This window comes from Monodon monoceros, unplaced genomic scaffold, assembly GCF_005190385.1.
Source record: "Monodon monoceros isolate NGI ecotype Baffin Bay Population unplaced genomic scaffold, NGI_Narwhal_1 Super_Scaffold_20, whole genome shotgun sequence".
In the NCBI taxonomy this organism is placed as follows: Eukaryota; Metazoa; Chordata; class Mammalia; order Artiodactyla; family Monodontidae; genus Monodon; species Monodon monoceros.
Genome location: NW_021703777.1, coordinates 35,963,277 through 35,980,509, shown reverse-complemented (window position 1 = coordinate 35,980,509; position 17,233 = coordinate 35,963,277). Strand labels below are relative to the sequence as shown.

Sequence of the window (17,233 nt, the reverse complement as noted above, 5' to 3'; positions counted from 1 at the left end):
TCTAGTTAGTGTCTACTGGGTGCCTTTTATGTGGGTCATCAGAAAGCCAAGAAGTGTTTCTATCTGTCAGCATGGAAAATATGCCTCTATTATACACCAACGCAGATTCTCTTGGTAAAGGACATGTAATTTTATAGTAATTCCTGAAACTGTTACATTTATTATTTAATTCAGAAATGGAAAGCTTATAAGGGCTAAACTTTCTTGTAAGCAGAACTGAGTAGTAAATTTTGGCTGAGAACTTTAATCTGATTCTAACCTTTTTATAACCATGACTGTGTAGTAAATATTGCCTGGGAACTCGACTCTGGTTATATCTGCCATGCCATTAAGTGAAAGGAACATGGTTAACAACGTTTTTTTTTAAAAGATGCATTCCGGAATACAAGAAGCTCACAAAAGATTCCTACCACTTTAATTAACATAAACACCCCACCCCTACCCCAGCCTTAGAAGGGAAAAGTTCTTCCTGCCCCTTAATTGTCCTGCTAAGCTAGTCATCTAGTTTGTGTTTCCAGAGTGTTTGTGCCCTATTACTCTGAAGCAGTAAAGCATCATAAGGCAATGTCCTCCCCCCGGGTGTGGTACTGAGAACATTTACAGACCAGTAGTTCATCACAGGAAGATGATTTATTGTTATATATATTTTTGTGTGTGTAAATTTATTTGTTTGTTTATTTAGGCTGTGTTGGGTCTTCATTGCTGCACACAGGCTTTCTCTAGTTGCGGTGAGCAGGGGCTACTCTTCATTGTGGTGCACGGGCTTCTCATTGCGGGTGGCTTCTCTTCTTGTGGAGCATGGGCTCTAGGCGTGCGGGCTTCAGTAGTTGTGGCACGTGGGCTCAGTAGTTGTGGCACGTGGGCTCAGTAGTTGTAGCTTGCAGGTTCTAGAGCGCAGGCTCAGTAGTTGTGGCGCACAGGCTTAGTTGCTCCACGGCATGTGGGATCTTCCCAGACCAGGGCTTGAATCCATGTCCCCTGCATTGGCAGGCGGATTCTCAACCACTGTGCCACGAGGGAAGTCCTGGTGTTATATTTTTAAGAAGAGTTTGTCAAAGTTACATTAATTTGTCTTACAGAGGAAATCAAGGATTGAAAAAAGTTTACTAGTGTTGTCAGAGTATAGGAAACAAAACATAGGTGAGCAAAAGACAGGGAATGTGGACGCTGTGAAATAACGTAAGAATAGTTATAAAGCACCACCAGAGAATGGAAATTAAAATTTATTTACTCTCATACAGCCACTTTGCAGAAATAGTTATGAAACAGTAAATTCAATTAATATGGGGTGTGAAATTGTTATTGCAGGCTTAACATCCAAGTGACTGAAGTTCTCTCCTCTGTCCACTGAATAGGTTTGTTGCAACTTCCTACTTTTCATTGTGAGGTAAAACCATATTGCCTCCATACATTTGGGTCTTTCCCTTGGCCTTGTTGGTTTTACTGTCCTGTTTGTTACAATGCCAGGTTTGTCATTTGGTCAAGTTACCTTGGGAAGATTCCTCAAAACTTTAGCGTGGAGGTTCTGTACAATAAAACAAAAAGTTCTTTGGTGCCCCTTGAAGATAGCAGTTTTTCTTACATAACAATTTAACTATGTTCATTACATTTAAATTACATAAAACTAATAAATAAATTAGATAAAACTGTTGTTTGACACTTTCTACAATCCTTTCAAATCACGTTCATCTTAAACCAGAGGAGTTTTTTTATGCTTTTTTTTTTTTTTTTACACTTTTGGCTGCGTTGGGTCTTTGTTGCTGTTCATAGGCTTTTCTTTAGTCATGGCGAGCGGGGGCCACTCTTCGTTTCAGTGCACAGACTTCTCATTGCGGTGGCTTCTCCTGTTGTGGAGCATGGGCTCTATGCATGTGGGCTTCAGTAGTTGTGGCTCGCAGGCTCTAGAGTGCAGGCTCAGTAGTTGTGGCTCACGGGCTTAGTTGCTCTGTGGCATGTGGGATCTTCCCAGACCAGGGCTTGAACCTGTGTCCCCTGCATTGGCAGGCGGGTTCTTAACTACTGTGCCACCAGGGAAGCCCACATTTTTTTTTTTTTGCTACGTCGGGTCTTTGTTGCTGCACTTGAGCTTTTCTCTAGTTGCAGCGAGCGGGGGCTACTCTTCGCTGCAGTGCACAGGCTTCTCATTGTGGTGGCTTCTCTTTTTGCAAAGCAAGGCTCTAGGCACATGGGCTCAGTAGTTGTGGCACGCAGGCCTCAGTAGTTGTGGCGTGCGGGGTCAGTAGTTGTGGCTCACGGGCTGTAGAGAGCAGGCTCAGTAGTTGTGGTGCACAGGCTTAGTTGCTCCGTGGCATGTGGAATCTTCCCGGACCAGGGCTCAAACCCGTGTCCCCTGCATTGGCAGGCTGCGGCACCAGGGAAGTCCCAGAGAGGAATTTTTTTTTAATCATTTATTTTACCATGAGACTTCCCTGTGGTAGAATGGAATCATTTTTTTTAAAGTTCTGGTACATACTTGGATTCTCAATTCCAAAACTCTTTTTATTAATTATAGTATTATTTGATACTTACGTTCACTGTATACAAAACTGGACAAAGTAGGAGTCTTCTATATTGTGCATGCTTCTCCTGGTAAACATTGTTATAAGAACAATACACAACTTCCTCTCCATCAAGTCCATGGCCAGTCATTTATCCTTCAACTCTTCCCAGCATTACTCCTATCCTTTGCCTCAGCATGAGCTCCCAATTTTTCCAGCCCATCATTTCCATCCTGGTTTCCAGCCTGGTTTCTGTGGTGCCATTTAACTATTTCATTCATTTATTCATCTCTTTTTCTTTTAACAATCTCTGTTAAACACCTCCTAGCATAAGGGAATAATTCATTTTGTGAAGTACCCATCCTCAAGTTTGCAAACTAGTAAAAAAGAAACCCTCACGTACCTTGATTATCTGCTACCACGAATCCCATATCACTCCTCAGTTCTAGGTATTTCCCACGGTCTGCTTTCTCTAGTGCCTAGAAAAAGCCACAAAACCATTCTGATTGGTTCCAATAAAATTCATGCATTCTAGCCTAATCTAAACTCTCACTGTAATGTAAAAGCTTTCATGGTTTTTTTTGTTTGTTTGTTTGTTTTTGCTGACTCAACACTTTCTTCACAGCAGAATTTCTTTACTCTTCTCAGGAAGTGATTTACTTTTTTTTTTTTTTTTTTTTTTGCGGTACGCGGGCCTCTCACTGTTGCGGCCTCTCCCGTTGCGGAGCACAGGCTCTGGACGCGCAAGCTCAGCGGCCATGGCTCACGGGCCCAGCCTCTCCGTGGCATGTGGGATCCTCCCGAACCGGGGCACGAACCCGTGTCCCCTGCATCGGCAGGCGGACTCTCAACCACTGCGCCACCGGGGAGGCCCGTGATTTACTTTTATTACCAGGAGTATGGCAAATTTCTGATGAGTATCTTGGGATTCCCTCTGTATTTTCACTCTTTCCTTTGTTCATTATTTCCTTCTCTTAAGAAGGAAAGGTTCTTCCTCCCTGCTAAATTAACCATCCCATGTATGTTGGTTTTTTCCCATCTCCTCCTCCTGGTTCCTTCACATTTTCCATCAGTTTTCCCCACTATCATTTGCAATCTCCTCCAATCTACACATTTATTATCCACTGCCTAAAAACATCCTCAGACATTTCACTCTTCCAAAAAGACCCTAATAACTCATCTAGTCTCATTTAGTTTATTTTTTTTAATCTTTTTTCTTTCTCAAACCCTCAAACTTCTTGAAAGAATAGTGTTACTCATTTTCTCAATTTACTATCATTTAGTCTGATTTGGTCTCTCACCTGTCTGTGCAATGGAAATAGTCCTCTTAAAGGTCATCAGTGACCTTTGTGTATCACATATATTCATCTTTTCATTCATTCATTCATATTTACTCAGAAAATATTTATTTTGTGCTTGTTATGCATCAGACACTTGCTAGATACTAGAGGTATATCTGAAAAAGACACAGTCCTTTTTGTCAGAGTTTATAATTTTGGTAGAGGAAACAAGTAGAGAAAGAACTATCAATATTAGGCAGTGGAAGAGTCACAATTTTTTAAGCATAAGGCAATATGAAAGTACAAGAAGCAATATCTAACTCAGCCTTGAGGTGGTCATGAAAGCTTTTGTGGACATGAAAGATTTTTTTCCTTTAAGGCTTCTCTTAAAGGAAAAAGAAAAAGTATTCAGAAGAAAAGGGGAGGAAAGGCATTTCTAGCAGGGAAAGTATCTTTCAGGAGAGAATCTAAAAGTTTATATGCTTTTGGTTATCTGTAAATTCAGTAACACAAGTGCAAAATTTGGAGAAGTGGATAGTGATGATGCCCTGGAACAAGGGTTCTACCTGGATTGAGTTTTTAAAGTTCTGTTTCAATGTTTGTGTATTTCAGTGTGCTTTGGGCGGGCAGGCAGAGAAGAGAGGTCTGTGCTTTTCATCTGATTCTAGCAAGTAAGAACCTATGACTTCAGAATATGAAGAGCTACTGCTATAAATGTAGTCAGGGACCACCTTATGGAAAGGCTTTGAATACTAAGCTAAGGAGATACTAAACTGTATCTTGAAAACTCTAGTTTGAAGAAGTTTAAGAAATACAGTATTATGCTCAGATTTTCATTTCTGGAAAGTTCACTCTTTGTAATGTGCATTTTAATACGAGACAAGCAAGAAAGCAAGACTGCAGAGAGGGGAATCTAGGACACGTGAAGTAGTCCAGGCTTGAGCTGAATAGTCATCTATGATAGTGACCATGAGTACAAAGAAGAGGGGTGAGTCAGAAACATTTAGAAGGTAGAATTTAGATTTTAGTGGAGTTCTGCCCCCCTGATACAGAGTACACACCGTACATCCCTACACAGCTCCCCCCGCCCCCCACCCTGTCCCCACATGTCCCGTCTTAAGTATTTTGTACTTCTGCCTTTTAAATTATTTGAACTTGGGACTGTGTCTTTGGATTTTCCATCCTCATAGCACGTAGTGCAAAGAATGATGTTTCTGTAGCATACACTGTATTCTAAGAGCTCTGCATATATTAATTCATTTAATGCTCACAACAACCCTATGAGATGCACACTACTATTATACCCTCTTTTCAGTTGAAGAAGAGTCACAGGAAGGTTAAATACCTTCCTAAAGTCATGCACCTGGTAAGTACTGGAGCTGAGATTCAAACCCCAGCAAATCTAGCTTCAGAGTCCAGGCTCTTAACCCGTATGCCAAACTGCCTCAAAACTGTAGTCACATTTTTGAATACCACCTATCCATTATTAAATTTAAAGCAATGTATAAAAATGTTCTAGTCTCACAAGAATAAATTTAGTGCCTTATTTGATTTGTGTGGAACAGCTAATGAGTTTGCTTTCTAATGTTTATGTTTTAATCCTTTCAGAACCAATTCGAAGATACAAAACTTACCACAGTGATATCTTTAGTACCTCCAGTGAAAGTCCATCTATTGTTTCCTCTGAATCAGATTTCAGAAAAGGTGAGAGGGATCTGAACAAGCAAAATGTTCTTAAGAAACCATGATTGTTCTTCTCTTTCAGTAGTGTTGAGATATAAGGTGTCAAAAGAATAATTCTATATAAAATTTTTTAATTATAGAAAACTTCCAGTTACTCATTTTAACAGTATTATAGGAACTTAATAGCAGTGTAGTCATTTTCATAGTAGAGAAAATAATTGTTTTGAAAATAACATGACTTACCTTTAAAGAGTTTATTGACATTATGTCACTAATTTGATTACATGAATATGATTTGTAAAAATTATCTTATGTGTCTGCTGAATGCTTGAGTTTTAAATAAGATGACTTGATATTTTTATCACTTGTACTATTTTTGTTTCATTCACAATTAGTGAGAAAAAGTGAAGTGTCAAAGAGATTTGAGTCCAACAGTGGTCTCCCAGGGGTAGATGAAACCCCAAGTCAAGGCCAGTCACAGAGACCAAGGTATGTAATATGAAAAAATGATAATCTATTTCCTGTTGCTGGTGTGTTTTTTTTTCTTTGTTAGAATCAAGGAGAATTTTTAAAAATTATTCTTTTTCCTCTGTTTTCTCCATTTTCCTTTTCCTTTTCCTCCTCTTTAAGTTCTTGCAAATTCATTCAATTATGTAAAAGATGTTACAGTAGTTTGAGTTATTGGAATCTTTTAAAATTAGAATTGGCCCTGATTATTTATAGTTTGTGCTTGATTTTTAAATTAACGTGAATATAAAATAACTTATTAACAGTAAGGAAGTTCTGAAGGCACGGCATTAAACATCTGTGAGAAGATAGTAAACTTTGATTTCTAAGAGAATAATACTTCTTTCGAGGTTGAATGGGCTCAACAAGCAGGCTTTCAGTGAGTATTATTTGTTGAATGAATAATTAATAGGTTACTACTGAATAACCTATTATGTAAAAAGTTAATTTTTCACTACATCTTTCCTGGCTTAAAAGAGGTCATCTTGTATTTTTTAAAGCCCACTTCGGGCTGTTTAGAGTTCATTTTCATACTGAAATACTCAGGTTTCTTATAAGGTGTGTATTATTCTTGTGCTAGGGTTAGAATGGTGGTATTATAGGCATGGATTGATTTACTTTGTTTGAACTGAAGAGTGTCAAATCAGTAGTGAATATATTAATGTGTATCTTTTGCAGGTGTGTACAGGTTCCTTACATGAACAGAAGCATGTTATTAATGTTAAGCATTAATTTGAAATTCATAATGTGATATTAGAGAAAAAGAGGTTGCTTCCAAATTTACTCCCAAACGACAGGAATCCTCTTAAATTTGATATCAGTTCATTTAGTTCAAGTGCCATTATACACAAAAGAATCATTTGAAAATTAACAAAAACTTGCCCCTTAGTTGATTAATTCTGGCAGACACTGTTTCATACCTGTAAACTATTAATAGACCAGGTAACCCTAGCCATGTGATTAAAGCAGACAATTTGTCCAGGGTTTAGACTCCAAGTAATTACATTGCACTAAAATTATTCCTTAATATTCCAGTTTTTATGAAACTTGTGTGTTTTTCTCTTCCCTCTTGTTCCTTTTAAAATAGTCTATGAGGGACTTCCCTGGCAGTCCAATGGTTAAGACTTCGCCTTCCAACACAGTGGGTACAGGTTCAATCCCTGGTTGGGGAGCTAAGATCCCACATGCCTGGAGGCCAGAAAACCTCCATAACATAAACATAAACATAAAATCGAAGCAACATTGTAACAAATTCAATAAAGACTTTAAAAATGGTCCACATCAAAAAAAAAAATCTTAAAAAAAAATAGTCTATGATACTTTCTTTGAAGAAAGCTCTAATAAGTATTCATTTACCTAAAGCGGTATGATCTTTGCATAATAGCATTTTCTATTTTTATGACCCCATTGTGGTAATAGTATTTGTGATTACTATTTTGGTAATTTTGACCAAAGAGGTAAGAGACAAAGACAGATCTATGCTTGATATTACATAATTTTGTTAAAGAAGCAAAACTGTTTTGGGATGACCAGCCATGTGAAGCAAATGTTGAATTGCACTAAGCTCTGTGTTGAATTGAGGAAGTCACTCTTCTCTATATATGTAATTTGAAGAAAACTTATAAATAGTTAATATGATGCCCTTTTAACTTAATCAGAAATAGGAGTAAAGATAACAACTGGAAGAATTGTTGGGATTATGTGTTGATTGATTTTTTTTTTCTGTTTTTTTCTTTACAGTAGGTCCTTGTTGGTTATCCATTTTAAATATAGCAGTGAGTGCATGTCAATCCCAAACTCCCAATCTGATTGATTGATTTTATAGTCAGTTTGCTAGTTATTTAAAATACATATTCCTCCAAACAAAATTGAACCATTTTGTGAGTCTTATTTCAATTTTCTTGATAAGGTACCTAAAAGCGTCGGCATTATAAAAGAATCTTAGTTTTGACTGTTTCCAGTTTAATTTTAGGAAACATTAACATCGAGGCCTTAGCTCATCAAATCGTAATTTAGTGATAAGCTACCTTTTATTTCACATTTTAAGAGGGTAAAAAACACAACATAGTGTTCATAGCATCTGTATTAGATAAAGTTATAGGTGAAAAAAAAATATTTCAAGGAGAAGTAGATTGTCAGGTCTGTGTATTTATTACATTTAATGTAAGGTGCTAAACTCTACTTCTTTTAGAGTACCCCATCTCTTCTTTCTGCACAAGGAAAAACACATTAACTAAAATATTGTCTAGATTCCTTATTCAAGTGCAGAGTTTTCTGTATGTGTACAAAGGCTTCTGATAATATCCTTAACATGCTGGTACTTAATCGGGAGGTTCTGTTTGTTCTTTAGGTCACATATTTGTGAGATCTATTAATAGTTCTGTATTTAGACATGTTGCCTGCTTCTTTATAAAATTTCCATTTCTTTAGCTAGAATGAAATGGAAAAACAGATCGAGACAGTGCTATTGATTTGTATCATAGTGGGTGGGGGGAGATTAACAGGAAATTATGAGTCAGATCCAGAAGAATGAGTAATTTTTGGATTTTGAGCTATCAAAAGTGTCTTTCAGTGACCAAAAAAGATATTCAAAGCTGTTTTCCAAAGAGCAACTCTAAGTTTTTTTTCTGTGTTAACTTTTGAAGTACAATTTATACATAGTGCAATTCCCACTGCTTCTGTGCCTATCTGCTTAATGATGTAACCATTTTTTCTGTCTCAAAAGAACCTATTTATTCATTCCTAAATCATCTAGGTTTTCTGAGTTTTTTGTTCGTTTTTCTTTTTCTTTCCTTCCTTCCTTCCTTCCTTCCTTCCTTCCTTCCTTCCTTCCTCGCTCCCTCCTTCCCTCCCTTCCTTCCTTCCTTCATTGGGTCTTCATTGCTGCACGCAGGCTTTCTCTAGTTGCAGTGAGCGGTGGCTACTCTTCCTTGTGGTGCGTGGGCTTCTCATTGCAGTGGCTTCTCTTGTTGTGGAGCACAGGCTCTAGAGCGCAGGCTCAGTAGTTTTGGTGCATGGGCCTAGTTCTGCAGCGTGTGGGATCTTCCCGGACCAGAGCTCGAACCTGTGTCCCCTGCATTGGCAGGGGAATTCTTAACCACTGCGCCACCAAGGAAGTCCCTGTTCGTTTGTTTTGTCTGTTTAGTTTGTTTGTTTTTTGCCTCTCAAACATTTCAGTCTTTATAGGAATTTCTACCAGATATTGTGTTGGGCCAGATAAAGTGATGATCAGTCATTTTTTGCTACCTGTTTGTAGCCCTGGTATAAAATAATTTGAACAAGAAGGCTAATATATTTGATGAAAATGACAGGTGTGAGTTAAAATGTAAAGATTCAAATTCTTACCATTTTCCTTGACCCCATTAAGTGAGAGTGAGCCATAAAATCATGTTCAATCATTTGCACAACAAATGATTATTGAGTACCTGCCATGTACTGGGTACTTATAGGTACTGGAGATGGAGTCATGAACAAGATCAAGAAGTCCCTAAAGAGATTTTCTAGTGCTGAGGGATAGCCAGTAAACCACTGAAAAAACAAGTAAGTAATGCACCATCAGAATGTGATGGTGCTTGGAAGAAAAATAAATCAGGCTAAAGGGTTAGAAACTACAGGTGTGTGATGTCCAAATTCTAGTTTTCATAGGGTAGGGTGATCAGAGGAGGCCTCTCCCAAGGAGCGACATATGAAAAGAAAACTATTTGCAACAAGGAAGTAAAACATGCAGATATCAGGGGGAAGAGAGTTCCAGACAAAAGGAACAGCAAGAGCAGAGGCCCTGAGGTAGGGGAGATATGTCCATGTTAGGGGAATAGCAGGAAGGGCAGCATAACACAGAAGGCAGCAGAATGAGTGAAGGGCAGAGTGGATGGTAACCAGGACCCAAATCATATCAGACCTCAAAAGCTAAGGTGAGCACTTCAGATGTTATTCTAAGTGTAATGGGAAGCCATTGGATGGTTGAGAGCATAGAGAGCCATGATCTAATTTACATTTTAATGGAATTGATCTGTTCTGTGAAGAACAGTTTGCAGGAGTAAAAGACCAGTTAGGAGGCAATTACAGTACTCCATTTGAGCTGCATACAGCACAGATTAGGTTGCTAGTGGTAAAGAAGATTCAAATACAGATTTCTTCAAGGTTGTGCCCTGCAGGATTTGCTGGTCATTCAGATGTGGGATTTGTAAGAGGAATCAAGAATGACTCCAAGTTGTGTCCTAAGCAACCAGTGAGTGATTGAGAGAAGGTTGCACGTAAGGAAAAAGTATCAAGAATTTGGTTTTAGACATGTTAGGTTAAAGATGCATGTTAACATCCAAGTAGAACACTCACTTAGGCAGGTGAGTAGAATTAGAATTCAGGGGAGAGCCTGGAGTTATGGGAATATAAGATAATTAAGACTAGGTGACTACATGAGATCAGGTAGGTACGAAGACTGTGGAGACTAGAAAACTCTGGAGGTCTGAGCACTGTTGCAGTCTAACATTAAGAGATTAGAAATGAAGGAGGATCCAGCAAAAGAGACTGAGAGGGAGGAGCCAGTGAAGTAGAAGGAAAATAAAAAGAGCATGGTTTCCCAGAAGTCAGATGTTTAAGAAGAGGAATGATTAAGCAGCTGTATGTTATATGATGCTTAGAGGTCAAGTAAGATGCAAACTAAGAATTATCCTTTGGCTTTGGTAACACAGAAGGTAGTCATTTTTGTGACTAGTTTTGGTGAAATGGTAAGGACTCAAACTATTGGTCTGAGTCCAAGAGAGAGTGGGAGATGAAATGGAGATAAAATTTAAAGGACAGTTTTGAAGAAATTTACTCTAAAAGACAGCAGAAAAATGAGACAGAATCTGAAAGGGGATGTGGAACCAAAGGAGGGTTTTTTTGTTCTAAGTAGAAAATAGTACAGCATGTTTGTATGCTAATGAGAATAACCTAGTGCATGAGGCTAGTGATGCATGTGAGAGGGTAATTGCAGGAGCGAAGTCTTTGGGTGGGGGAGAGGTCTGGAATCCCATGCACGGTAGAGGTTTGACGCCTGTATAAGTGTGCAGGAGATCCATCCGTTGTAACAGAAAAAGACAGCAGAACATACGGATGTAGATTTAGAAAGTCCAGTGGTAGAAGGATAAGGAAGTTACTTCCTGATTGCTCCTTATTTCACCAAGAAAACTGAGGAAAATTCATCAGTTGAGAGGAGACGAGGGAGAAAGTACTGGAGTTTTGAAAAGAAAAGACAAGGAAGAAAATATGAAATAGTTCTCTAAGAAAATTAATCACCAGGCAGTACTAAGAACCCACTGAGATCAGTCAGCATGGTTCTGCAGTTTCATGAGAGTTGAGGTTGAATGCAAAAGAATGATTTTAATGATGGGCCTTAGAATTCAAGCAGTGTAAGGGCAAGAGAGGGTTAATAGAAAGTGGTAGAGTCAATGGACTACAATTCCTGATAGAGTTGGTGAATTATTTGAAGGGGAGTATATGAGGAAGTAAGCTAGAAAAAATAAGGAGATTAGATAGAGAGGGTATTGAAAGATAGAAACAGGAAATTTTAGAAGTGGTGCAGTTATTGGTAATAGCCAGCATAACCATGGGTGTAGATTGCCGGCTGAGGTGGAGGAGGCCAGGGTGTTGGAGCACTCTTCGATCTCTGTCACACCACCACGAATGATGACAGCAGTAGTGGTGAAGACCGCTGAGTCAGCCACTTAAATCTTTCATGAATAAGGGGGAGTTGACCACAGGACAATGTCTAGAGCAAAACAGAGCAGTGGATGGTGTGAGTTCATAGCATGTACTTCAGAGAAGCTGGGGGCTCTTGGAGGACGGGTCAGTAATGATCTGGAAGCTGAAATAAAAATCACGGGGAATCTCTATCGCATGTCCCGGCCCACTGGTGCAAGATTATGAGAATAAAACAGCCCCGATCTGAGAGAACTGCAGGGGAAGCAGTTTTCAGAAGATGCTGGGATGTTAAGAGAAGAGGTGAAGGATGTAGATCTACCTACAAGTGGGACACCATACTATATTAATATATTAAAAATAGGACTGAAATATTACTGCAATGGTTCTTCTGAAATGAAAAAATAAAGTTCGTTTACATTCTTGATACCTTACTTAACATGACTTTTTATTGTTTAGACTTAAAGTAATTGTTTTCTTCCCAACCCTTACTTTTCTCTTCTATATAGCAGACAATATGAAACACCCCTTGAAGGCAACTTAATTAATCAAGAGATTATGCTAAAACGGCAAGAAGAAGAAATGATGCAGCTGCAAGCCAGAATGGCCCTTAGACAGTCTCGACTGAACCTGTATCCAGGAGACACACTCAAAGCTTCCATGCTTGACATCACCAGGGATCCCTTAAGAGAAATGGCCCTAGAAACAGCCATGACCCAAAGAAAGCTAAGAGTAAGTTGATTCTCAGGTTACTGCACCTAAACTTGGCCTCACAGGGAAATGTTATACAAAATACTTTAAAAAATTCTATAGGTATCCTATAGGTTGCCTGTAGTTAAAATTGAAATCTCATATTAGTTTCCATTGGTGTTAAATATCTTGTTGGTTGATACTAAAATAAATATTTAGCTGTTTTCATGATTTCATTTTTAAAAAAACATTAGATGGAGTTAGAGTATCTTAACTGTATATTTTAAAAATATATTCATGAACCTAAAGTCAACTGGCTTTATTCAGTATTGTGGGGGATTATTTTTTAATATTAAGAAATTTTTTATCCCACAAACCAAGAATATCAGAGATAGAGAGTTCAGAGGTGGTTCAGAAGCTCAAGAATGCTATCAAGCGCATTCCATCTTTCTGCTCTGCCATTCTCAGAATTTTGACAGTAATTCTCTTTATAGTTAAAGGATGACTGCATTATCTCCAAGCATTATATCTTCATATTACAATATCCAAAGATAAGAAAGAACAAATCTTGTGTCTGTGGGGAAATTTTCTTTTATGTGTTTAGTTGCTTTATTTTTCTTTCAATATATATCCTCTATATTTTTATAAGCATAAGCTCAAAATGAACGTAGTCTTTTCTCATAAAATATCATGAACATTCTACAACTTTTATAATACTATCGTTAAGGGCTGTAAAGTACTCCATTATGTGAACGTACTGTGTACCATAATTTATTTAATCAGTTTCCAGCTATTGGACATTTAAAATGTTTCTAATTTGTAATTGCTATAGAACATCCTTATAGCTAAATCTTTGCAGATAACTTCCTCCAAGTAGAATAGCCAAGTCAAAGGCAAATACCTTTTAAGATATTTTATACATATGGTCAAATTGCCCTTTAAAAGTTTCTTCCAATTTATGTTTCCTCTGATCATGTCTGTTTTCACCATATTCTTACCGACTCTGATATTATCATTCTTTTTTTTATTATTATAACCAATTTGATAGATGAGGCAGTATCTCATTTGTATTGTTCCTTTACAAATAATTCTTCAAAAGCAAAATAAATGTTAGGAAAGTGATAAAATCTAGAATGATTTTTTTCTTTTTAGTCCTACACTAAGAAAGTATATTATCTTATTCTGTTTTGGGTTTTCTTGCTTATTTCAAAGAATCTTCCTAAAAGCATATTTGTATACCCTGAAATTGATAGAATTCAAATTTTCCTCATAGTCTTCTAAGGAGAAGAAACAGTATTGTATGGTGAAAATTACACTGAACTACAAATTAGAAGACTTGGATTCAGTTTCGAATAATTCAATTTCTAATAATATGTCTTTATGTACATTTTTAAACCACTTTGTGTCTCATTATGCTAATTTTTAAAATGTGGAATTGGGTTGTAATTTATAAGACAGTGTCTAATTTTTTGGTTTTTTTTTTTTTTGCGGTATGCGAGCCTCTCACTATTGTGGCCTCTCCCATTGTGGAGCACAGGCTCTGGACACGCAGGCTCAGCAGCCATGGCTCACGGGCCTAGCCGCTCCATGGCATGTGGGATCTTCCCGGACCAGGGCACGAACCCGTGTCCCCTGCATCGGCAGGCGGACTCTCAACCACTGCGCCACCAGGGAAGCCCAGACAGTGTCTAATTTTAAAGTTATTAGATTCCAGTGAAATACAACTGAATTTATTTCAAGCCGAAGGGAAGAAATTCAATAAGGCTTCATCAATTTATCATTATAACCAATACATTTGTCAAAATTAAGCAATAGGCAGGATAGCATAGGCTTCCAGTGATTAAAGGCCCACATAAAGCATAAAAGGCACCATATATGCACATTGTTTTCTAAAATCATAGTTTCAGAGAGCTAATGCAGAACTTTGGCTCATTAGAGAGTTTTTACCTTTATAGTATGCCACTGTTATGTGTCATCTCACTAAAAACCTGTGTTTCCTTTCAGTCAGTCAGTGTGTGCTTTCCTCATCAGAGACGTGCTATATCAATGACTAGAGAATTTGAACTGTTGGTCGTTGAAGGACCACACAGTGTTTTCTCTAAAAAAAAAAAAAAAAAAAAAAAAAAAGAGCAGGAAGGGGGAATTCCCTGGAGGTCCAGTGGTTGGGACTCCGCGCTTCTACTGCAGGGGGCCCAGGTTTGATCCCTAGTGGAGGAACTAAGATCCTGAGAGCTGTGCAGTGCAGCCAAATAAATAAATAAGTAAATAAAATAAAAAGAGTAGGAAGGCTATATTTTTGAGGCTGAAAATAGTACTAGTATTAGGAGGAACAATTTCACAGTTGAACTAATGTTATTTCCCCAAACATAAGTTTTTAGTTCTTTTTTTTTTTCTGTATTATTTTTGATGCAGACAAATTTTTAATGTTCATACTCTATTGCCTCATTTGATCTGTATCAAATTCTGTGTTTTCCATGGCAGACTATTATCATTTCTTCTACTCTGTTTCTATTCTCATTTAAAATGTGTCCTACTGGTTCGTTGAGTATTAACAAATGCTTACTGTTAAACTTTTACTTAAATGGTACCTGTCACATGTTCCACACCTGGCTGTTGGATAGAATTCCCACATCAAGCAATCAAATGAACTGTACAGTGAAATGCAAAGAAGAAACCAACAAAAATAAAACTCCAGTAACCCCCCATTAGTTCAAACACATGCATGCACGAAAGCACGCCCCCCCGCACACACCACCTGCCTTTGGCCTAAAAATTAGCCCTGTGTTCATTCTACCTTTTGCCCATTTGGACATAATTTTTCCATCTATTCTGAATGCTGCTCCCTCCTGGAATATAACTTGTTTTAAGTTATCTCTTCAACCAATTCTCCCCTCTAGGCAGAAAACCCTGGATATACAAGACATAAAGGGAAAGAGTAGATTGAAAAGAAGTAAATGCAGAATGTGGACTCTACTCTCCCCAGCTCCTGAGATATTATTTTCTTACTAGAAGCAGCAATAGGGAGCAGAGACTGTGATACTTATAATATCCCTAGTTGTCACTAATTAGAACAAAAAAGTACCGGATTCCCAGAACTTGATTACAGATGGATGTGTCTTTTGTAATATCAAAATAGATGTTGTCCAATAACTAAGACTTGTTTTAGGGCAAATTGAATATCATTCTCTGAAATAATGAAATTCTGTTCAATAACTTTACACATTAGCATTATTAAACCAAATCCTTATGTGAACTTGACAACTCTATATTACTTCAGTAATTGAGACTGCTATTTTTTTGGGGGGGAGTTTGAGTCTACCTGGAGTCCAAAAAATGAAAACCTTTATTTACGTAAAACAATATAAAGCCAGGCTTTATATTTTATGTTGCTGGTAGAAAATGAAGCTGATAGAACTTCTATTCACACTTAGTGTAAGGCATATTCCATTCCCGCTCTTGGCAAATTCCACCATACTTCTTTATCGAAAGTTTTTACATTTGTTTCAGATTACTAGTTCTGATATGGTGGCCTTACATGTAGTTGTTTATTATTATTATTACTATTATTATTATTACATTATTTTCCTTTCAAGGAAAGAGCTAGAATAAATGATAAAAACTATTGATTCTACTTCTGTGATTCACAGAATTTCTTTGGCCCTGAGTTTGTGAAAATGACGATTGAACCATTTATATCTTTGGATTTGCCGCGGTCTATCCTTGTAAGTAATAAAACCACTTGGTGTCACTTTTAGAAAATAATTTTAGTAATGATTTTTTTAAAACAGTAAAATTCTTATAATGTTTACATTGATAACTTCCATTCATTTTTTTCAATTGTAGACCAAGAAAGGGAAGAATGAGGATAACCGAAGAAAAGTAAACATAATGCTTCTGAGTGGACAGAAACTGGAACTGACTTGTGATACCAAAACTATATGTAAAGATGTGTTTGATATGCTTGTGGCCCATATTGGCTTAGTGGAACATCATTTGTTTGCTTTAGCTACCCTCAAAGGTACCAAGGCATTTTAAATTCAGGGTATAGTATGGAAACTTGGCAACAACGACTTCCTATATCTGTTCTGCCTAACCTTCTTTTGGGAAATATTAACTACATGGATATGTCAGCATTGAGAAGTAGGAGTTAGGAACTCCCTTCCTTTTCCTAACTAGGTACATTGTTTTAATAGCCGTGTCTTTTTAGCATCTTCTGTACCTGATCATGAAGATTTTTCTCTGGCATTGACTATATAAACATAGATTTTAATTGTTATATTTTGGGGACCATAATTTTGCCTACATATGTACTCTAGAAATTAGTATTCTGCTAATATGAGTTTGAATATATAACAGGACCCTATTTCTGAATCTCCATATCAACTTCTTCAGCTTACTATCCTAGAAACAGTGTCTTCCTAAATGTTGTCAGTTGATGACGGAAAATAAGTCATTTCACATTTTTTAAGCATTACATCCACTGACCTGTGACGTTCACAACCATGGGGGTCTCAGAACACAGATTCAGTAGAAACTGCTGCTGTTTATCAATTAGAATTGTCATAGCAATAAGAAACCCCTTGGGGACTTCCCTGGTGGCACAGAGGTTAAGAATCCTCCTGCCAGTGCAGGGGACATGGGCTTGAGCCCTGGTCTGGGAGATCCCACATGCAGCAGAGCAGCTAAGTCCGTGCACCACAACTACCGAGGCTGTGCTCTACAGCCCGTGCACCACAACTACTGAAGCCCATGTGCCTAGAGCCCATGCTCTGCAACAAAAAAAGCCACCGCAATGAGAGGCCCATGCACCGCATCGAAGAGTAACCCCTGCTTGCAGCAACTAGAGAAAGCCCACACGCAGCAACAAAGACCCAATGCAGCCAAAAATAAAAATAAATA

At 37.8% G+C, this 17,233-nt stretch overlaps 1 protein-coding gene across 12 annotated transcripts in view; it reads left to right on the top strand.

Moving 5' to 3' along the window:
* Window positions 1-17,233, top strand: part of PTPN13 (protein tyrosine phosphatase non-receptor type 13) — a 234,878-nt gene that overhangs the window by 124,948 nt on the left and 92,697 nt on the right. For all 12 annotated transcript variants that reach the window (XR_003795550.1, XM_029234945.1, XM_029234946.1 and 9 more), the window contains 5 exons: window positions 5,387-5,482; window positions 5,857-5,950; window positions 12,154-12,376; window positions 15,982-16,056; window positions 16,178-16,352. Coding sequence is in view for 11 of the 12 variants with exons in the window: in XM_029234945.1 (XP_029090778.1) it covers window positions 5,387-5,482; window positions 5,857-5,950; window positions 12,154-12,376; window positions 15,982-16,056; window positions 16,178-16,352 (663 nt within the window). In the remaining variant the exon portion in view is untranslated. The remainder of the gene's footprint in view (window positions 1-5,386; window positions 5,483-5,856; window positions 5,951-12,153; window positions 12,377-15,981; window positions 16,057-16,177; window positions 16,353-17,233) is intronic.